This window comes from Macrotis lagotis, chromosome X (genome assembly GCF_037893015.1).
Source record: "Macrotis lagotis isolate mMagLag1 chromosome X, bilby.v1.9.chrom.fasta, whole genome shotgun sequence".
Lineage (NCBI taxonomy): Eukaryota > Metazoa > Chordata > Mammalia > Peramelemorphia > Peramelidae > Macrotis > Macrotis lagotis.
The window spans coordinates 519,578,223-519,601,815 of record NC_133666.1 but is presented as its reverse complement, the minus strand read 5'-3'; the positions used below and the strand labels follow the sequence as shown (position 1 = coordinate 519,601,815).

Below are 23,593 nucleotides of genomic sequence, written 5' to 3'. Positions count from 1 at the left end.
TATCATTCCATAGCTTTAATGATCTGAGAAAGATGTTGAATGTTCTGCCTTTCTACATTTAATTGTAAGGTTTTCATGATCTAATGCAAAGTCACTTTTTCTATAAGTATCATATGCCTCTAAGAAAAAGATATATTTCTTTCTATTCTCATTAAATTTTCTCTAGGGGTCTATCACATCTAACTTTTTAAAATTTCTGTTTACCTCCTTAACTTCTTTCTTGTTTACTTTGTAGGTAGATTTATCTAATTCTGAGAAAGAGAATAATTTAGGGTTTCCAGGAACATAGTTTTGTTGTCTGTTTCTTCTTATAACTTACTTCACTTTAGGGACTTTTGGACTTTTCAAAAGAATAAAGTTTGAAAATTATCTTAACATGTAGTTGGAAAAAATAAAATACTTTTAGATTTAAAAAAAGGCTTTAGAGTTGGCTAGGTGACCCAGTGGACAGAGCACCAGCCCTGCAATCAGAAATACCTGAGTTCAAATCTGACCTCAGACACTAATTAATTACCTAGCTATGTGGCCTTGGGCAAGCTACTTAAACCCCACTGCCTTGTAAAAAAACCTTAAAAGGGGGGGCTTTAGAAGGGAAAAAACAAATAAAGGTTATTATAGGAAAATCTTACCAACTAGAGTAATTTTAATACTTTATTAAATGATGATGATGATAGTGATCACCATCATATACGTTTAATATCTAAGATCCTTGTAGTTAAAAATAGAAGTACAGGGGTGGCTAGGTGGCGCAGTGGATAAAGCACTGGCCCTGGAGTCAGGAGTACCTAGGTTCAAATCTGGTATCAGACACTTAATAATTACCTGGCTGTGTGGCCTTGGGCAAGCCACTTAACCCCATTTGCCTTGCAAAAAACCTTAAAAAAAATAGAAGTACAACCTCTCATTTTATTAATTTTATTTTAATAAGTTTCATTGTTTTTTTATTTGTACTTTATATCTCAATCATTTCTGAATATCAGTCCTTCCCCATTCCCCATAATTGAATCATTCTTTGTAACAAGTGAAAATAAAGTATCTTAGTAAAAACTGCTAATGTACTTCACACATCTCATGATAAATGAAATATTCTGTTCCATTAATTCTCTACTTTTCTTCCATAATCAAGATTGGTTATTACAACTTGACTCAAATTTAACTTCATTTTACTGTAGTCATTTATCATATTCTAATTTGGTTTATTTCGTTCTACATTGCTTCATGCAGAACTTCTCAAACTTCTTTGAGGTCCTCATGTTGGTAATTTCTTACTGCATAATAAGGGCAACTATGTGGCACAATGGTTGCCACCCTGGAGTCAGGAGGACCCGAGTTCAAATTCTGCCTCAGACACATACTAGTTGTGTGGACTAGTCACTTAACCCTATTTGCTTCCACTTCCTCATCTTAAAATGAGCTAGAAAGGGAAATGGCAAACCACTCTAGAACCTTAGCCAAGGACAACAACAACAACAACAAAAACTCAATAAGATCACAAGACCAACTAAAGAACAAAAAACACAATAACATAACGATGTATTCATGTGCTGGAGTTTATTCAGCAATTTCCAAATCAATGAACTTCCATGCTATTTCCAGTTCTTTGCTACCACTGAAAAAAGTACTGCTTTGAATAGTCTGGCCCATATATTGGACGTTCTTCTTTTCTTTGATCATCTTATAACCTCTTCATATTACAGATGGGGAAATCAGTCATTAGAAAAATCAAGTGACCTTTCAAATTAGTTCATCCAGAACATAGGTGATCTCTTTCCTGTGGTCCACTTATACTATGAAGCTGCTAACTTTAATTTCAAATATTAGAATAGCTTTTAAGGAGTAGAATATTCACAATGTTTCTGTAAGGCCAGCAAAATATAAACACAATATTACTGTATTTTAGGTGGAATTTTTTATCTATATTTCAGACTATAATGACAACATAAATTGTGTTTGATTTGAATTACTATTGGATTACTTGTTTTTTTATAAAGAAAAGAGCCATTCCTATAGGTATTCAACTCTTTCTCTTGAATGAAATTAACTTCTCATTTGAAAAGATTTTTGTGACCTTTCTTTCCAATAGAATCAGAACAATACCCTGATATGAACTTGAAAAGTAAAATTTGACTAATTTTCTTTACTTTAGCAATCTTTCTATCTTAATTCCCAAAAGACCCCTAACTAAAAAACTCTCTGGAATTCTCCCTGGAATTGTTGCTGTTGCTAATGATTCACTTTTCTTTTATTTACTTTTACTTTTTTTATTTACTTTTACTTTTATTTACTTTACTTTTATTCACTTTTACTTTTATTTACTATGTAAACTCTAACTTGCAAAGTTGCTCAATATTTCATCAAAGTACCCAGACCTTCATGGGACTGTCTGTTATACTCTAAACGCAGTGGAAATAAAAAAACTGTCAATAGCCCATTCAAATCTCATTTTCTCGTTCACAATAACAATCTAGGGAGAACTTTTAAGATGTAAGAGAATATTTTTTTTTCTTTAGGAAATGATATTTTGAAGTAAGGATATTATTTCAAATTCACAATATATATTCACCTTGCATCATTTGTTCCTCTTATTCCTTCTCCAATTGGGGAAGAGGAAAGAATAAGCTTTTATATAGCACCTACTTTGTACCAGTACTGCTAGGCACTTTACAAATATAATTTCAAGTCATACCCACAATGACCCTAAAAGTAGGGGCCATTATTATCTTTATTTGAGAGTTGAGGAAACTGAAGCAGACAGAAATTAAGTGACTTGCCCAGGGTGGCAACTGCTAAGTTTTAAGCTGGATTTGAACTCAAGTATTCCTGACTGCAGCCTAGGCACTTTATCTACTAAAACTGTCTCTAGTATTTGTAAGTTATTTTTGTAAATTATGGACAACTCCATAATGCAGTGATTAAAGTGCCAGACATGGAGTCAAGAAGACTCATCATTGAGTATTATATTCTAATAGAATATAAGCTCCTTGAGGGCAGAAACTGTTTCATTTGTGTCTGTTTCATATAGTAAATCCTTAATAAATGGCTATTGGTTGATTGATTGATTCAGAGTAACATCATTATGTTTTGGTCAGGGTAGTTCTGTGATCACATGTAATTATAAAAGTGGTATTTATCTGAAAATTCTAGTTAGACTGCATTTTAGTCTTCAACTTGTTGTTTCCTGGTCTTTCAAGGTAACATGGTACCACAGAAAAGGCTCCTAGGTATGAAGTCAGAATACCTGGGATCACATTATGTATCTTTTATTTTATTACCTGTGTGACCTTGAACCAATTACTTCCAAATCTGTGACCTAATGAAGCTGGTCTCCAAGAGGTGAGGACCATGATGATAGGCCTGGTTCTTATCTACCCACTCCCTAGGTTCCCAATAGTTTAATTGCCAGAAAATTCCATTTCACCAGAGTTTTTAAAAAAAAATAAGTGGAAAAGAATGAGAGGTATAGGCAAAATTAATTTGTTTGATGAACATTATTTGGATTGAAGGAATGACTCTGATCAATTTCATTTTACTTTCACCATTTTTCAAGTTCTTTTCTGTCACAGACAACACTTTCCTCCAAAATAAGATTTAAGGTCAGTTGACTTAACTGGGAATCTTTATAAGTACCTATAGACAGGCATCTTGAGCAACTCCAGATGACCTATTCCAACTTCTGCTTGCTTCCTCTCTGAATGCTTCAATTTTCTTTTTATCTAGAAAATCAGTCTTTAAGATCTATAAACGAATATAAGAAATCACTTCCCCACTCAGTTTTGTAGCCTGGTACATAGAAAACTTCCCTGTCCCCTTTAACAAATTCGTCTTATCCAGGAGATTTGATCCTATCATTTCCTAGATCCTCATTAGAATTTCTGTGGCAAACAAGAAGTCTTGTTAGTCACTGACTTTTTCAGTACAGAAATAGAACTCACTCATCAGTATTTGAGATTAGATAAAAGGGTTAGGCCTTTTAAGATGGAGTTAGCAGAAAGGGAAGGTATTCTAAAAATTATTCAGAAGAGAACTTTTTTCCATGAATCATAGCATTTAGAACTAGAAGGGACCTTGAAAAATAATTTATTTCAATCCCATCCTTGTATAGCTGAAGAAATTAAAGCCCAGAATGATTAAATCATCTGCCCAAGGTGAGATGGGTTATAACTAACATAGTTGAGAACTGAACACAAATTTTCCAACTACAGGGATTGTGATCTTGTACCCTCTAATGTGATGGTCTTTTCTTCAAAGTCTAGAAATTTTGGTCATTCTAATAGAATGAATCTTTTTCTTTTTAAGATTTGTAGTTGAGCATTATTTCCTCAATTGTCAGTCTATCATATATGACCTCTTAGCAGAGAATTATTAGACATTTAAATAGAAGTCTCATTATAGTGGTATAAACAGAGAAGGTGTCTCTTGCTTATCCTGGAATCAAAGTATCAGAGATTTATGGTCAACTGGATGACATAATGCATTGTATTGCACAGTCCTAAAATCAAGATTCATCCTCCTGAGTTCAAATCAAAGTGTTTGAGTCCAAATTTAAACTTGGCCTTATAATGCCAACTGCTCTAGGATTTGTGTGATATTTTTTGTAAGCTATGAGCAGTTATGTGGCTCAGTGGATAAAGGTCTAGGCCTGAAGTAAGGAAGATTCATCTTTCTGGGTTCAAGTTCAGCCTTAGACACTTTCTATCTGTGTGACCCTAGGCCCTGTTTCCTCATCTATAAAATGAACTTGAGAAATTCTTTTGCCAAGAAAACCCCAAATGGAATCACAAAGAGTCAGTCATGCCTGAATAACACCCTAGAAGCAGCTGAGTATTATCGTGAAAAGAGCACTAATTTGAAGTCAATAAATCTAAAGTTTAATAACTCTTTGACCTTGAGCAAATCCATTGACCTCATTGAACCCCAGGAACTTCAGCTACAAATAAGGCTAATGATATTTTTGCCACCTACCTTATAAGATATTTGAGAGAAAACTATTAGTTAAACTTAAATCATTAATGTGAATTTAAAATACTATTATTTCTAGTAGAATCATATGATCAATACAGACATGCAAATATCTATATTTCTCAGTCTGAAAAATTAAATGATTCATTATCCAATGTTAATATAGAATAACATTTTAAAATCCAGTGCATATATATGTATATATAATGTGTGTATGTTTAATAAAATCTATTATTTAAATGTTTTTTTCTAAATGCATGACCATTGAAGTAGAATCAGTTCTTTAAGGCCAGTTTATCTTGATTTAGATTTTTATTTTTTTTTTCTCCCTGGATGACCCTTGATAGAGTGTGTTTCATGCTTTGCTAAAGGTTTATTTCTTTGTATTGATGTTACAGTCCATTCTAACAAATTGCCTTCAGCAGGCTGGAAATATAGTTCTTTCCTGATGAGAGAGATTTGGGATTGTTGCTGTTGTTTGAAATACTGCCTACCATCTGGTCTAAGATATTTACAAATATTCCTATGGGGAGATGATATCAAATTTCTAATTTCTCTACTATGATTCCTCTGGTTAATTATTTTTCAAAGTTGTTCAAGTACCTTTATTTGGGGTTGCTTATTTCAGAGGTTATATATCATGACTTTTGCTTTCCTGTGGGCCTCTCTTCTGTTCAGTTTGCAGTGTTTTGATTAGTTGTCTTAATTATGTGTTAAGGGAGCCAATTAAATTTCATTTTCCTTTTGACACATTCCATGTCCTTTAGTGGACATCTGTTCCTACGGTGGTCATCATGTTCCATACAGCTCTGGATGTCATTTTTTCGAAGTATAGTATAAAAATGATGCCAATATTTTAGAGAGGATTTTCAGCCTTAAAATATAATATGTGAAAGGTTCTTTTTTGCTTCCTTATCATTACACATATTTCTCTTCCCACATGCCAGATTGTCAGAACCAACTCCACCCTCTCTCCCAACATCAAATCATATCATTTTCCACCTCACTAATGGCGGGGGGTGAAAGTGGCATTTCTTTTCTTGTTTAGACAGTTGGTTTCAGCTCCACACCTTTTCAATAGGTGCCAAATCCATTGTTTTCTTCCTCATTCCTCCCTCTTCCTAGACTCTTCTTTTCTTCCATCTTGTTAGATTGTGAGTCCCTTGAGGGCTTTTTTGTATCCCCATTCCCAGTCCCTGACATTTGGTAGATACTTGACAAGCCTGTTTACTTGATAATAAACTTTTCTCCTCTTCAGTTTGATTCAATATGCATCTATTAAGCTCTGTATACAAAAAGAGTGCTAGAAACTGGACCTCGTTTCCAAAGTTCAAATACTTTTTAAAGCATAGAGGAGGATAGCTATTATTTTGACTGGGCATAAGGTTAACTATCATAGCTTATTTCACCCCCCCCATCTCAAGCCTTTCTCTCCTTTTATTTTGTGGTTTAAAGAAATCCAGTATTCCTTTAAAATATTCAGAGGCAGGGGGCTTGGATTCTTTTTTTTCACCTAACTTCTTATATTCTTTCTCAGGGTAGTGGTGATGTTGTCCATAAAGCTTTAGTAATTAGCTATTTTATAATTTTATAAGTGTCACTGAAAATAGTATCATAAGAGAAGAATTGTGTGTGAATTATTTGAAATAAGAAGTGTGAAGTACTTTAGATGGAAGGTGATATTAAACACATTTAACATGGAGAGGAACATATTATATGATAGATAATTGAACAAGATCAAAAAGAACTCAAGAGACTGGATCAATAGGTCATATTTAAAAATAAGGTGAAAATTAGAAAGAATAAATAGAAGGAAGGAAAAGAAAGAAAGAGAGAAACCAAAAGGATTGACAACTGAACATGGCAATCTTGGGAAGGGCAATTTTATTTGAGTGGTGGGATTAGCAGTCAGATTATAAGAAACTGGGAAGTGAATAAGTTTTGAGGTCCTGGAGAAAATAGGGATAGATGATTCTTTCCAGGAGTTTGGCAATAAAAGGAGAGACAGATGATGACAACCCAAGTGAATGGTAAATTTACCTGTACATTTTAAAAGAAATCTCTTAAGAAGCCTGATCATGTCTGTAGGTAAGGAGCCAGTAGAAAGGGAGAAATTGAAGATGAAAAAGAGAAAAGGAATGATTGACAAATTAAAGTTTTCCATAAAGCAGGAAAAGATGGAGTAGATAGCTTTGGCAAGAATATGGGTCACTTCTTTCTCTGAGACAATAGTAAAAAGTAGTGACTCATTTCTTCATTAAAGTCATTAAAGGTTTTGGGGGCAAAGGAGTGACATACCCATATATTTATGTGAGGAAGAGTATTCTGGAATCATATGAAAACTGGATTAGCAAGGAGAAAGAGGTAAGAACACCTACTTAAAGACTAGTTTCTTATGGTTCAAATAAGTTGTAACAAGGGTGAGGACAAGAGCATAGTAACTACAGGGAGGGTGTCAACATGTGTTATATCTTCTTCCTCATAGTAGAAGCCACATTTCCTACATTCAGCCTCTATCTAAAAATCTACACTACCATATAACTTCAGAAGACCCTGGGTCTCATTGTTGTATATCATCTAAACCAATTCCCTAGATACATACATGTAGAGACAACTGTAATGAATGCAAAAGCCAGACTCTCTGGACCACTGGCATCATTGCCCTCCTTGGTAGACTGGGATTTTTGCCACTGCTACTCATACTCCCATACAGCTCAGTGGCATTCATCCAGTTTAAAGAAATTTTAATAATATCTCTGATTAACAGAGGGTACAGAGAAAAAATATTTAACTTAAACTAAATGGAAGTTTTTCTATTACAAATATGACGTCAGGTTTAAATTTCATGAAACACTCAACAATAAAAAACTTGGAGATCATCTATAGATGAGGAAACAAAATCCATGCAGTTAAGTGACTTGTCTAAGGTCATATTAGCTCATTAGACTTAGAATATATTCAGTCAACAAACATTTTCTAAACACTTTGTGTCAGTCATTGAATTACAGGCTAGAGATACAAAAACAGTGCTAGTGTTCTAGAAGCTGATATTCTAATGGGGGAGACAATATATAAATAACTAATTACATATTGATAGATTAGTTCTTCTAATTTCTATGATAATTCTGTTTTTCCTTTAATATGAATTCAGAGTTAGAGAGTTATCACCCTTTTGAACTAATTGTAAGAAAATATCTTTAAATAGATCTTAGATATACTTTTTACTCTTCATCCTGTTTCTTAATAGATCATCTTCCTTTTTCAGTTTATAAATCACTTTTGTTAAAACCAAATTTTTTTTTAAAAAGTTGTTGTGGAAGAATTAGAATTTTAAGGAATACCCATCAATTGGGGAATAGCTGAGCAAGTTGATTCCAGGAAAACCTGGAAAGAATGAATATGTATGAGTGAAGTTAGTGAACCAGAGTAAAGTGAGCAGAACCAGAACAGTGAACCAGAGTAAAGTGAGCAAAACCAGAACATTATACATAGTAACAACAACAGTGTTCATTGATCAACTGTAATAGTTTTAGCTCTTCTCAGCAATGCAGTGATCCAAGAATATTCCAAAAGACACTATCCTCTTTTCAGAGAAAGAACTATGTAGTCTTGAATGCAGATTGAAACATGCTTTTTTCACTTTTTTTCTCATGCTTTTCCTTTTTGCACTGATTCTTATGTCACAACATGACTAATATGGAAATATGGTTAACAAGAATGTGGATATATATATATATACCCTTTATCATATTGCTTGCTGTCTTGGAGAGGGGGAGGAAGAAAAATGTGGAGCTCAAAAATCTTATAAAAATGAATGTTGAAAACTATCTTTCCATGAAATTATAAAAAAATTTCTATTAAGCAAAAAAAGTTAGTGTGGGTTATGCAATGAATAAAACACTGATTCTAAAGCAGGAGGACCTGAGTACAAATCCAGCCTCAGAGATTTATTAAAAAAATATTGTTGAGTTCCTAAACCTGAGGAAAAGTTAGCCAAAATGCCTGTCTCATACAACAATCCAAAGCCTCTACTAATAATGGCTAGAACAGTTTTATTCCACAAGTTAAATGATGGCTCTAGATCTTCCCTTCATTCAGATCCCCTAAGTTTTTGGCCTTGCTTTGTCCATTTTCCCTGTTCCTAACTTCCTACACACATTCTTAGGCTTCTTTTCTACTTGAATTCATCCCTATTGTCCTACTGTTCCAAGGGGAATATCTCCTCTTCCTGCCTAACCCCTAATCACAAGCTCTCATGAACATTTGGTTCTGGTGAGCAATGGTGGAAGTTTTTTTTGTGATAGACTGCAATTCACTTTGTGGCTGGATGTTCTGAAGATGAGCCAAATAACAGAAGAGACACAAGTGAGACATCTCATGGGCCTGTGTTCTCTAACCCCCTCCAGCTATCCTCAGACTTCACTCCTGACCTTCTAAAGTGGAACCAAAGGAGTTGACATTTCCACATCAAATTTCAAATTGTTGGGGAGGGGGTAGCAGGGAAGAAATAAAAACATGGACTAAGTGGAAAATAATGCATATGTGCTAGAAGTTTCAAAGAAAAATGCCATCTGTGAAGAGATGTCATGAGCAAGAACAATGTGTAATGAATTGGTGTGCTGAACTTAGCTTGTAAAAGGAGATTACTTTTTGGAATGTGCTTGTGCCTATTCAAAACTGTTTCTCTATTATTTCTTCATAGCCCTGGAAAGAAAAATATCAATGCGACAAAGCAGAGAGGAACTTATAAAAAGAGGGGTCTTAAAGGAAATCTATGACAAAGGTAAGAGGAATCAGTTTTCTTTACAATGAAAAATGTGGAGATATGTTTCATGGAATTTCAGTCAGAAAAGACCTTGGAGATCAGCTGGCCCAAGTTACTTTTGAAACATGAATTCCTAGGGGTGACTAGGTGGCACAGTGGATAGAGCAATGGCCCTGGAGTCAGGAGTACCTGAGTTCAAATTCAGCCTCAGACACTTAATAATTTACCTAGCTGTTTGGCCTTAGGCAAATCACTTAACCCCATTTGCCTTGCAAAAACCTAAAAAAAAGAAAAACCATGAATTCTTTTTATAGCATTCTGACAAATAAATAGTAATCTAGTGACAGGGAGCTCATTGTTTCCTCAGGTAGGCCATACCACTTTCAAAGAATGTAATTTTTAGTGAGGTTTTCCTTATATCAAATCAAGAGATAGCACAGAGCAATAGATATTGAGCTAGTCTCAGAGTTGTGAGCACATGGTTTCAGACCCTACATCAGCTATTTAGTAGTCAGTATCTGATACATAGTAGGCATTTAATAAAATGACTAATTTCATGACCCTGGAAAAGTCATTTAACCTCTCTGTGCCTCAATTTTCTCTTTTATTAAAAAAATGGGTTTGAACTCAATGGTCTCCAAATACTTTAAATCTAAGATTCTATAAATCATGATATTCCCCTTAACCAATCAAAGTAACTCCAATCCATTTTTCACATTCTTGTCCCTCAAAGAATTGAAAACATATTTTCCCAGAATTGTCTCTTCTTTAAACCAAATAGACCAGTTCTTTCAAAAAAAATCTTCCTATAACATGATTTCAAATGTCCTGCTGGCCTTTTCCTTGATAAGCTTTGACCTATTGGTGCTCTTTCTAAATATGGAATGTGGAATTGACCCCATGCAATCTGACCATGACAGAGCACAATGGAACTATCTGACTTTTCAGAAGTTGTGAAAAGCTTCAAGTTCAGGATTGATAATGAACAGTGTCGATATGGGCTAGATAAACAAACTATGGAGAGGCTTTTTATCAGCAAGTTGTCCAAAGTGATAAATTTCTCTAGCCACAACAATTCATGAAATGAATCTCTTGAGGCATAGAGGGGTTATGATTCTTGTTGGTGGAAGCAGCAGCTCCCATATTGATGATATCTTGCATCTTTTGTCTGCCTTAGTTTCATTTGATCGAATTATTTTATATAAGGATTTACAGTACTAAAATATAAAAGAGATAGTTTAGTAGAAGAATGTTTATTATCCATGTGGACAAGAATTATATACAAACTAATTTGGTCATAGTGTATTTTGGGGTTTTAAATATACTACTGATGGAATCCATAAATACTAGTCTGGAAAACTAAAGGACAGAAAGCTGTATCCCAGGCTAAAAGAAATAGAAAAATCTGGGGGCAATAATAAGGGAATTTCAACCAAATTGGAATATGCAGTAAGTATTTGGGATGGAGACATAATTCCACACATAATATTTTAAAGAGGACTTCATGAGGACTAATTAAAGAAACTGGGGATGTTTGTGTGAAAAAGAGCAATTGAAATCTAATCAAACTTGTCATAGGGAAGGAAGATCTCCTTGACCATAGAGGGCTTATCTAGGAACAGTAAGTGGAATTTATAGAGAGGCTGATTTAGGTTCATTGTAAGGAAAAGCTATCTAAAAAATTTTTTAAAAATTGAATAGTAGAATGATTTGCCTGGGGAAGTGGTTTCCAGTCAATAACTTTAAGCAAAAACTAGATTTCATATATTAGAAGTGTTTTGAGAGGATTCTAGTTGAGATAGGGACTAAGCTACTAGCCCCTTCAAACTTCTGAAATCTATGATTCTAATACAGCTAATAAAGGAAATTGCCTCATGGCTTTTTTATACTTATTTTAAATAAAATAGGTTCTTTAGGACACTGTAGGAAATGCTGATGGAAACCATATACTCATCTTATATCAAGTGTATTCATCTTTTACTGGTGAGAATAATAAACTCTAACTAATTTTTCCCCCAATATAATGACCATATGGTGAAAGGAATGATTATGAGTTAAAATTCAATGGGTTTTTGCTTTGGGGGAGTTTTGTTAGAACAGACTTCCCACAATAAATGTTAAAAATTCATAGCATCTGGAATTATTGTTATAGATTAGGGGTTAGGTTGGGGACAATTCTTATATTAAAAGAATGAGAGAGAGAGAGAGAGAGAGAGAGAGAGAGAGAGAGAGAGAGAGAGAGAGACAGAGACAGAGACAGAGACAGAGACAGAGACAGAGACAGAGACAGAGACAGACAAAGACTGACAGACAGAGAGAGGAAGAGGAGGAGGAGGAGGAGGGGAGAGACAGAGACAGACATAGAAAGGAATATTTGACAGGTACTTTGCTTAAAAGAAATGCAAGTAAGTGATAGAGAAAGTAGCAGCTCATTTAGTGACAGGATGAAATTGGAGCTAAAAGTAGACTGAAAATTTCCAACATTTTAAAGTAATTTCTAAAACTATTATAGTCTAGTGGGACTAAAAGGGATCTCTAGGGGAGAGTTTATCCCTTTATCTAAAGACAGAAAAGCATTGAAACCCCCCCCTAAACCAGAGTGCTGTTTATGTTGTTATTAAAACTCTCCAAAGATGAAGTCACATTCTCATTGATTCATCCCAGTTCCCTGCTTTCTTACATCATCTTGGAGACCGCTTTTAAAGTCTAACGCAAATCTCCCATGCTGCTATGTAATTGTTTTCTTCTACTTCTATCCTTAGAAGAAAGAAAGGCCATGTAACTGAGCAAAATTATGTATAATAACACTTAATGTTCTTTTTTATTTTGGTTTTTGAAAGGCAGTGGATTTAACTGATTTGACCAAGGTCATACAGGTAGCAAGTATCAAGTATCTAAGGCCAAATTTAAACTCAGGTCCTCCTGAATTCATTGTTGGTACTGTATCCACTGTGTCACCTTGCTGCCATGCCCTTAATGTTCTTGAAGATTAGATAGTGTTTGTAAAGTGCTTTGCCATCTGTAAAATGTCATACAAATTTAAGTTATTATTTATTACAGTCCTCAGAACTTGCTCTTCTCCAATTATATAACTGCTTTGTCCCTAACTTTTCTTTTTGCCAACCTCAGTAATTATGTCATCTTATAGATTTCATTGAAACAAGCTAATTTAATGGAAAAACTATCCTATAGAATATTTTAAAGAAATATATTTTTATTTACTCCTAAGTACATATATATAAATACATAAATATACTTATATATTTATATATATATATATATATATATATATATATATAGTAGATAGCATTAGGTTTCCTAAATTCTGAATATTTTAGAACTTAATTTAACAAAACCATAGAATTTCACAACTAGAGCAATGCTTAGAAATCATCTATCCATTTTAAACATGAAGAAACTGAGGCCCAGTAAATTTGAATGAATTAGAATGTTTTATACTGGAACAATTAGGATAAGATTCCAAGTATCTTGAGCCCCTTTTTTAATATCATCATCTTGATATTGCTCCCAAAATTTTGTCCTTTCGTAAAATGGAGTTATTAACCTTTTGTGTATTATGGACCCCTGGTGAAACCTAGAGACCTCTCAGAATGTGTTGTATGCATTTATAATAGAATGAAATACTAAATTTCAATAAAATGTTAGTGAAAGAAATATATTTACCCCCTCTATGTTCACAGACCTCTACCTCCCTGCTGAAATTTATTGATGGATCCCAGGTTAAAACCCTCTACTTTTTTGTGGAATAATATTTTTCCCATATACATTTAAAAAGAATTTTATCTTTTATTTTTTTGAAGTTTAGAATTCCAAATTCTCTTCCTCCCTATCTCTTTTATTTCCTGAGATAATAATAAATTTGATATGTCATACATGTGTAATCATGCAAAACATATTTTTATATTAGTCATTGTAAAAGAAAACAGATCCCCAAAAAGCTAAAAAAGTAAAGTGAAAATAGTATGCTTCAATCTGCATTCAGACTCCATATGATCTTTCTCTGGAGGTGGATATCATTTTTTCAACATAAATTCTTTGAAATTGTTTCGGATGATTGTAATGCTGAGAATAACTAAGTCATTCATGGTTGATCATCATACAGTATTGCTGTTACTACTACTCCTGGTTCTGCTTATTTCACTTTGTATCAGTTCATGTAGATTTTTCCAGGTTCTGAAATTTACCTGCTCAGCATTTCTTATAGCATAAAAGTAATACATCACTAATTTATGTCACAATTTTGTTCAATCATTTCCCAATTGATGAGCATCCTCTCAATTTTCTATTCCTTGCCACTACAGAAAGAGCTTCTATAAATATTTTTTATATTAAAAGGCCTTTTCCCTTTTTAAAAATCTCTTTAGAATACATATCTAGTAGTAATATCACTGGATCAAAGGGTATGCAGAGTTTTATAGTCCTTTGGGCAAAGGACCATATTGTTTTTCAGAATGCTTGGATAGGTTCACAATTGCACCATTAGTGACCAAATTTTCCTACATCCCTTCCAACATTTATCATTTTCCTTTTCTGTTCTATTAACCAATCTGATAGGTGTGAGATGGTACTGCAGAGTTGTTTTGATTGCATTTCTCTAATCAATAATGATTTATGATTATGGATAGTTTTGATTTTTTCATCTGAAAACTCTATGTTCATATCCTTTGATTATTTATCAATTGGGATTTGTACTCATAAATTTGGTTCATTTCTCGGAGGTCTTTTTAGCAGAGAAACCTGCTGTCAAAAATTTTCAAAGCTTTCTACTTTCTTGTCTTGATTGCATTGGTTTCATTTTTTATTCAATATTTTATTTATTCTCATTTTGTACAAATAATGTTTTTTATACATTAATAAAATATTCTTGTTTAAGAGTAAACAAAATACCCCTTCCCCCCCAAAAAAATAGACTTGCTTGAGTGATAAAGTAAAGGGGAGAGAAAAAAAATTAAATTAAATTAAAATAATAGTAATAATTATAGGTATGGCCAGGTGGCACAATGGATGGAGCACCAGCCCTGGATCCAGGAGCACCTGAGCCCATATCCGGCCCCATACACACAACAATCACACAGCCATGTGACATGCAAGTCACCCCAACCCCACTGCCCTGCAAAAAACAAAAGAAAAAGACCCAAAATAAAATAAAATAGTAATAATAGTAGGGGCAGCTGGGTGGCAGACAGAGCATTGTCCTTTGAGCCAGGAGCACCCTGCCTCAGACACCCTGGGGCTGCTATGTGGCCCCAGGCAGGCCACCCAGCCCCATTTGCCCTGCACCCCCCAAAAAAATAATAATAATAAAAAAATGTACATAAATCTTTGTTGAAACACCAACAACTCTGTCGCAGGTGGATCACATTCTTTATGATAAGTCCATTGCAAAAGTTACTTCCATATTTTTCCACCTTTGCCATTGCTGATTGCAACTCCCTCATTTCATATTTCTCCACTACCATGTACTATATTTTCTCTCTCCTTTCACTCTGACTCTGATGTAGGGTAGCTGAGTGGCACAGCAGACAGATCCCTGGCCCTGGGGCCAAGAGGCCCCGAGCCTCCCTACCACCCCTTAGGCCCAGCATCCACCTCGCCCTATGGTCCCAGACAGGCCATCCAATCCCAGCCCCTTGCAAGAAGTTAAAAAGAAAATGTGTTATATCTGATTACTCTCCCCCATAGTCCATCCTCTCCTCCATCACTCACATCCCCCCTTCCCCCATTCCCCCCTTCTTACTCCAGATGCCTATACCCCATTGAGTATATATGCTGTTTCCTCTCCTAGCCACCTCTGACGATTGCGAAGATTCCCTCATTCCCCCTTGCCTTCCCCCCTTCTTTATCATTGCAATAACTCATTGTAATAAAGAAAAATCTTATTAAATGAAATATCTTGGCCTATTCCCCCTTTCCTTTTTCTTTCTCCCATTACATGTCGCTTTTTTCTATTGACTCCATTTTTACACCATATTTTATCTTCAAATTCAGCTTTCTCCTGTGTTTCAACTATAAAAGCTCCTTCTACCTGCTCCATTAACTGAGAAGGTTCATATGAATATTATCGGTGTCATTTTTCTATGCAGGAATACATGCAGTCCCTCATATTTTCTCCTTCTCCTCCAATCTCCATACTTCACCTGAGTCCTGTATTTGAAGATAAAACCTTCTGTTCGGCTCTGGCCATTCCAACAGGAATACTCGAAATTCCCCTGGTTCATTGAAAGTCCATCTTTTTCCCTGGAAGAGGATATTCAGTTTTGCTGGGTAGTTGATTCTTGGTTGCATTCTAAGCTCTTTTGCCTTCCAGTATATTATATTCCAAGCCCTACAAGCTTTCAATGTAGTTGCTGCCAAGTCCTGTGTGATCCTGACTGCAGCTCCATGATATTTGAATTGTGTCCTTCTGGCTGCTTGTAATATTTTCTCTTTGACTTGGGAGTTCTGGAACTTGGCTATTAGATTCCTAGGGGTTGGTTTTTTGGGATCGCTTTCTCGGGGGGATCAGTGGATTCTCTCCATTTCTATTTTGCCCTCTGATTCTAGGATATCAGGGAAATTTTCCTGTAGTAATTCTTTGAAAATGATGTCAAGGCTGTTTTCCTGATCATGACTTTCAAGTATTCCAATAATTTTTAAATTATCTTTCCTAAATCTGTTTTCCATATCAGTTGTTTTTTCAATGAGATGTTCCACATTTTCTTCTAATTTTTCATTTTTTTGGTTTTGAAATATTGAGTCCTGATTTCTTATAAATTCATTATTCTCCCTGAGTTCTAATCTTCATCTGAAGGATTTGTTTTCCTCAGACAGTTTTCTTATCTCTTTTTCCATCTGGCCAGTTTTGCTTTTTCAAGCATTCTTCTTCTCAATAACTTTTGGTACTGTTTTATCCATTTGACCTAAGCTGGTTTTTAGCATGCTATTTTCTTCAGCATTTTTTTGGATTTCCTTGACTAAGCTGCTGACTTCATTTTCATTTTTTTCCCTTCATCTCTCTCATTTCTGTTCCCAATTTTTCTTCTAACTCCCTCATTTGATTTTCAAAGTCTTTTTGAGCTCTGTCATAGCCTGAGCCCAATTTCTGTTTTTCTTGGAGTCTTTAGATGCAGGAGCTTGTGCTTCCTCATCTTCAGACTGAGTATTTTGATCCTTCTTGGGATCATAGATAATGTATTTCTCAATGGTGTTCCTCTTGTTTCTCTGCTTGCTCATTTCCCCAGCCTTAGCCTGTTTTGGGGGTGCTTGCTGAGCTTTTGAGACACTCCCACAAGGGTCTCAGTGTGTGTGAGACTCTGTCCTCCCTCCTGGTCTGTGAATTGGCATATGCGCCCCCCTCTGCCACGAGGCTGAGGTGGGAGGGGAGCCTGCTGTTCTATTAGGGGGGGCCTAGACTGGGATCAGGATATGAATGTGGTCAGAACCACAGAGTCCTTTTCTGGGGCAGAGCTCTTCAGTCTCTCTCTCTCTCTCTTCACTCCCTTCCATAGGTTCAATGGGCTCATACCCCGGGGGCTCCTTCTTACCACTCCGCCCGCTTCTGTTTCCTGGATCTGGACATGCTACTTGCTGTGTGCCCTGAGGGCTGGGCTTCACATGCTCCCTGTGGCAGAGGTCCCCTACTGTTCCCTCAATTTGTGCCTGGTGCTCCCCGGGAAGTAGATCAGGAAACTCCCCTGCTTCTGTGAGCCGTAGCTCCCAGTGCCCTGGGGCTGCCTCTGGGAGGTTGAAATTTTTTTGCTCTGGTAAGCCACCCCTCTGGTTGGTCGCCCCTCCAACCCCAGGGAGCAGAGCCTTTCTGCTCTTTTCCTGGTTATCTTGAGTTGGAGAACTGCCTCACTGGGTCCCTCCGTGGGTTCTGTCTCTCGAAAATTTAGTTAGAGTCTTTAGTTTTGAAGATTTATGAGAGTGCGCCTAAGACATGATCCACTCTTGTCGCCATCTTGACTCCGCCCATTGGTTTCATTTTTGAAAAAACTTTAGAATATAAACAAAATTATCCATTTTATGTCTTAAATGCTCTCTATATCTTGTTTGGTCATAGAACCTTCTCATATATATATATATATATATATATATATAATTTTTTCATAATATGACAGATAAACGATTCCTTGCTCCCCTAATTTGTTTATGATAACAATATTTGTCATGTAATGATTGTGACCTTGCTATATGGTATGAAAAGTTGGTCTATATCTAGTATCTAACATATTTTTTTCCATTTTTCCCAGAAGTTTTTTCCTTTTTATCAAGGAGTGAGTTCTTATTCCAAAATCTTAGGTTTTTCATTTTCTCAGACCCTAGATTACTGTGGTCATTTACTCCTCTGCATCAGATACTTCACTTTTCCTCTAATCTTCCATTCTATTTCTTAGCCAATACCAATTTTTTTTGATGATTACTGCTTTATAATGCAGTTGGAGATATGGTCTGGTGAGACCACCTCCATTCACATTGCTTTTCATTAATTTCCTAATTGTTTTGACTTTTTGTTCTTCCAGGTGAATTTTGTTATGATTTTTTTCTAGCTCTTTAAAATAAATTTTTGGTAGTTTGGTATGGCACTAAATCAGTAAATTAATTTATGTAGGTATACCATTTTATTATATTGACTTGATCTATCCATGAGCAATTTCTATTTTTCCAAATGTTTACATCTGACTGTATTTGGGTGAAAAGTGTTTTGAAATTGTATTCATATAGCTCCTGGGTTTGTCTTGGAAGGTAGACTCCCAAGGTCTTAGAAATGGGTGCTATATTTTATCAAAAAAATTTTCAGCATCTATTGAGATAATTATATCATTTCTATTGGCTTTGTTATTGATATGGTAAATTATGCGGATAGTTTTCTTTATATTGAATCAGTCTTACATTCCTAGTATAAATCCTACCTGGTCATTGTGCATGATCCTTATGATATATTGCTATAATCTCTTGGCTGGTATTCTAGTTGAATTTTTTTGCATTAATATACAAATTAGGGAATTGGTCTATAGTTTTCTTTCTCGGTTTTTGGTCTTGCTGATTTATATATCAGCATCATATTTATTCTATAAAAAGAATTTGTAGCACATCTTCTTTGCCTATTTTTCTAAATAATTTATTTAGTGTTGGAATTAATAATTCCTTAAATGTTTTATAGAATTCACTTATGCATCTATTTGGCCCTGGGGATCTTTTCTTAGGGAATTCATTGATGATGTGTTCAATTTCTTTTGCCAAACTGAGATTATTATATTTTCTCCTCTTAATCTGGGCACTCTTTTGTTTTGTAGATAGATAGGTAAGATAGGCTATATGTAAATGCCAAAAAGGATTCTTAAATGTTTAAAATCATTCATCCATTCAGTGAATATTTATTAAGAAACTTATCTATTCTAGTCACTATTCTTTGCAAGTGCTAGGAAAAGAAAAAATAGAAAGAAAACATAGAAAGATAAAGAAAGATATTACCTTTATGGGAGTAAAGGGTAGGAACAACATGTTCATGGATAAGTAATATTAGATATATAGAGAGAGATTGGTATAGGTGCACCATATACATAGATAACAGTAGCCAGGTGGCACAGTGGATAGAGTACCAGGTCCTGAATTCAAATATAACCTCAGATACTTAGTAACTATTTGACCCCAGGCAAGTCATTTAACACTGTTTACCTCATTTCCTCATCTACAAAATGAGCTAGAGAAGGAAATGGCATACCACTCCAGTAACTTTGCCAAGAAAACCCAAAATGGTGACAAAAATAGGTCATGAATGAAAAATAAGGAGCAACAACCAAAAAATCATTTTTCTAGACTACCATAATGATCAAAACAGAACTAAATGGAAAGGAGTAGCATAGAATGCAATTTTATCTTCTCAGAGTAACTTACTCATTTTTATAGTTGGAAGCCCCCCACCAAAAAAAGATGAAATGGGAAACCATGAGTCATAAACCTATGTAAGTGGCAAAGTCCATTCTAGAACTCAGATATCTGGATTCTAACCCTAATTCCTAAAACTTTCTTCATTCCATAAAATACCATTGTCCTGCTCTGTAGTTTCCACAGCTTTAAGAGCAAGGCAGGAAGATAAAATCAACCTTTCTTTCTTCTTTTTTTTTTTTTGGAGATTTTAGCTTAGGTTTTTATAACTCTCATTATTTCCCTTTTAATCAGGAGTTTTTGCAAGTACTTAAAAATTGATTTTCTAAATTAACTAACTAGTTATTAATATGAGTATGTGTGTGGGTATGTATGTATACATATGTATATATATGTAGGCAGGACACACTTCTATATTTAATCTGTATTATTAAAATTTTTCATCACTTTCTTAAGTCTAGAGACAATCAAGAAAACAGTTATTCGATCCCTGATTTTCAACATTTGTCAATTTGTGAGGAGTAAATACTCACAGAGGAAATTTAACTTTCAGTTTTCTAGAGTCAATATATGCTAACTCCAATACACTCCTGCCTCTGATCAAATATAGCTGTCACAAATAAAGAGGATGCGTGAGGGAACATAGCCAAGGAAAGGAAGAACTGGTTGCTTTCAAATGGGCCTCTCATTCCCATTGTGCAGTAGAAATTGAAGATAAAATTTCAAAATATACAATAAGGTCATTTGAATTTTTTGTTAGCAAATTGGAGAAATATTTTGAAGATATTACATTTAATTTTGTGAGCACAAATACAAATCATCAAGAAATATATACAACTTTTATGCAGAGGCTGTATTTTTTAAACTGGTATTAAAAAGAAAAAGCTTGATATTTAAATTAAAGGTCACCATCTTTAAAAATGTAAATAGGTTGTGTTTGTTTCAGACAGTATTAAGCTTATTTAATTAATTGAAGGATTTTCTACTATGGAGATTTCCTCTACCAGGGAAGATAGGTTACTATTTGTAATTTCAGTTCAAAGACCTAGAGCTAGAAAGAGCTTAGAGGTCATTTAATCTAACTTTCTAATTTTACAGAAGAAGAAATTGTGTCCCAAAGGGGCTCAGTGACTTGTCTGAGATAATAAATGTCAATGCTCAAGTTTGAATTATGACCCTGTGATACCAAGTCTTGATATGCATCTTGATAAACTGCATCATAGTGTGATCTTCTTGAATCTGTTTACTGTACCACACTGATTTTATTAGACTTATCTCTTCCTTAAATTCCTTTATTTAAATGTCTGTGGATTGGGGAATAACAAAATAAATTTTGGTACATAGAGATAATAGAATATTACTGCATGGTTAGAAATAATGATTGTAGAACAGAGAAAAAACAGAGGAAGCATTATATGAACTGACATATGGAGAAGGGTAGCTAGGTAGTGCAGTAGGTAGAGTACCAGGTCTGGAGTCAGGAAGACCTGAGTTAAAATCTGGCCTCAGATACTTACTAGCTGTGTGACCCTGGGCAAGTCACTTAACCCCTTTTGCCTCAGTTTCCTTCTCTATAAAAGGAGCTGGGGAAAATAACAAATCACTTCAGTATCTTTGTCAAAAAAACCTCAAGTGAAACAACTGAACAACAAAAACATGGTGAAATAAGAAGAATCAAGAACATTTTATATATATAATATATATGTATATATAAAAAATGATGATTAAAACATTGCAATTAACTCAATAATTTGCAATTTTAATGATTAAGCATGGCCCTAAGGAAGAGATCTGAGAATGTTCCTTCCTCCTTTCTTTACAGAGATAAAAGTCTTAAAGTGCTGAACACTGCATAAATATACTGTCACATTTAGTTGATGTGTTGATTAGTTTTGCTGATATGCTTGCTTTCTTTTTCATTCTTTGTTATAAGCAATCATTCTTGGGTTCAGAAAAGAGGAAGCAATATATTGGGAAATAAAAGAAAATATAACAGTAAAGATAAAGTTTTTTTTTGATTCCTTTGTTTATTCAGTATTGCATATGCACAGAATATTTTAATGAGAAAAATATTCTATAAAGATACTTCCCGGATCTAGATATCTAGCTGTAGTCCTTCTCATAATCTGCAATCCCTTATCACCAACAAAGGAAACCAATTATATTGAAATATAGCTATCAAAATTTTTAAAGGGAAAAAAAAGGAGAATTTATGGAATCTATGTTTAGAATCCTTGCTCTCTCACTCAGTGATCTTATCAGGCCTCATGGATTCTATTATCATCTCTTTGTAGATGATGACCATAACTTTAATCCCCACAACTTCAGGGTCATTTCAAACTTCTCCCTTGTACCCACCCCACATATTTCTATTTCTACTTTCACAGTATCTCTTATATGCATCCTCTTCTCTTTTCTATCACAAATACCCTAATTCAAAGCATCACCTCTTATCTAGACTACTGAAGTGGCCTTCTAGTTGATATATCTGTCTCAAGTCTCAGTCTCTCTCTCTCTCTCTCTCTCTCTCTCTCTCTCTCTCTCTCTCTCTCTCTCTCTTTCTCCCCTCCAATTTGTCTTCTATTCAGTTGTCAAAATAATTTTCATAAAGTATCACTATGGCACCCCTCCTACTTAATAAACTCCAGTGGTTCTATATTTTCTTTTTGCTTAAATCCAGTTTATACACAAGTCAAGACCCAGTGATGTCATTGATCCTCTTTGAAAATGAAAGATGAACAATTAGTGTGTAGCATATAGTAGCTACTTAATAAATGTTTATTGAAGCAAACTGAATAGCTATAAAGTCCTCTGTTTGGGTTTTAAGGCTCTTAATAATTTGGCCATTCCTACCTTTCCAGTCTTATTCTTTATGCTCTTACATGCAATCTAATATTCAGCTACTGTGACTTGCAACTTTTCACACATTTCTCCTTTCCATTTCTTTTTTTTTTAATTCAATCTCTGCCATGCTTGAAATTTCTCCTTCCTTCCTTATTCTGCTTTTAGTTTCCATGGCTCCCTTCAAGAGTCATTTCACATCCTGACCTTCTGCAGAAGTCTTTCCTAGCCTCCTAGCTGCCTTCACTTCTAAGATTACCTTTCAACTTTTCTCTCTATATCTATCTCTATATATCTATAGAGATAGATATATAAAGATAGACATATAGAGATAAAGATAAAGAAATACAGTACTACCTGAGAATAGAGACTTTTCTCAGCACTTCATATGTACACATAATGTATGCTTAATAAATGTTTTTTGACTGACCAACTGAAGATTGGAAACTCATCTGGAAACTGAAAGTGTTTATCCCAACTTTCATCTGGCACAGATATTTGCCACATTTTTAGCCCTACACAATGCTTGCTACTGTCTTGCCTAGAAATAGGAATTTTGAAAATTGTGGGTGAGTACATCTGTATGATACTGAAAGGAAGGTTTTAAATTAGGCTATAACTTTAATAGCATATATAAATAACCACTTGCATAGTGCCCAGATCCAACTAGTTTGCTAAAATATATAGAATGAATAGGGTGTAAATGACATGTTATACAAAGAATAACAAGAGAGAGAGAGAAATTATTACAAGTTTCCTTGAAGTATCTTTTTTCTCAACCACCTTCTCTCAAAAAAAGTACCCTGTGACAGAAGGCTTTATTAAATAATGATATTGCCGCTATCAAGAATAATCCCTCACAAATGATACAGATCTTCCTGCCAGTTAGTTATATGATTAATTACAAAACAGCATGGTCACAGCATGTTTTGTCACAATCTTGATAGATGTTTCCATATGTAGATATTGGAAGGTTGTTCTTTCTTTACTGTTTTCCTTGTTCATCTCACTTTATGTCATTATGGTGATGTATGTTTTCAAAGGGTAACAAAAAAAACCCCCAAATCTGGGCTTACTTTATATTTAATTGTGAAATTGTTCTACAGTGACCCATGGCTTTATAAATGTGTCAAAGATACA

At 34.7% G+C, this 23,593-nt stretch overlaps 1 protein-coding gene across 4 annotated transcripts in view; it reads left to right on the top strand.

Moving 5' to 3' along the window:
- Positions 1-23,593, top strand: part of PHACTR1 (phosphatase and actin regulator 1) — a 652,586-nt gene that overhangs the window by 496,274 nt on the left and 132,719 nt on the right. For all 4 annotated transcript variants that reach the window (XM_074207811.1, XM_074207810.1, XM_074207812.1 and 1 more), the window contains one exon: positions 9,662-9,742. In XM_074207811.1, coding sequence (XP_074063912.1) covers positions 9,662-9,742 — 81 coding nt within the window. The remainder of the gene's footprint in view (positions 1-9,661; positions 9,743-23,593) is intronic.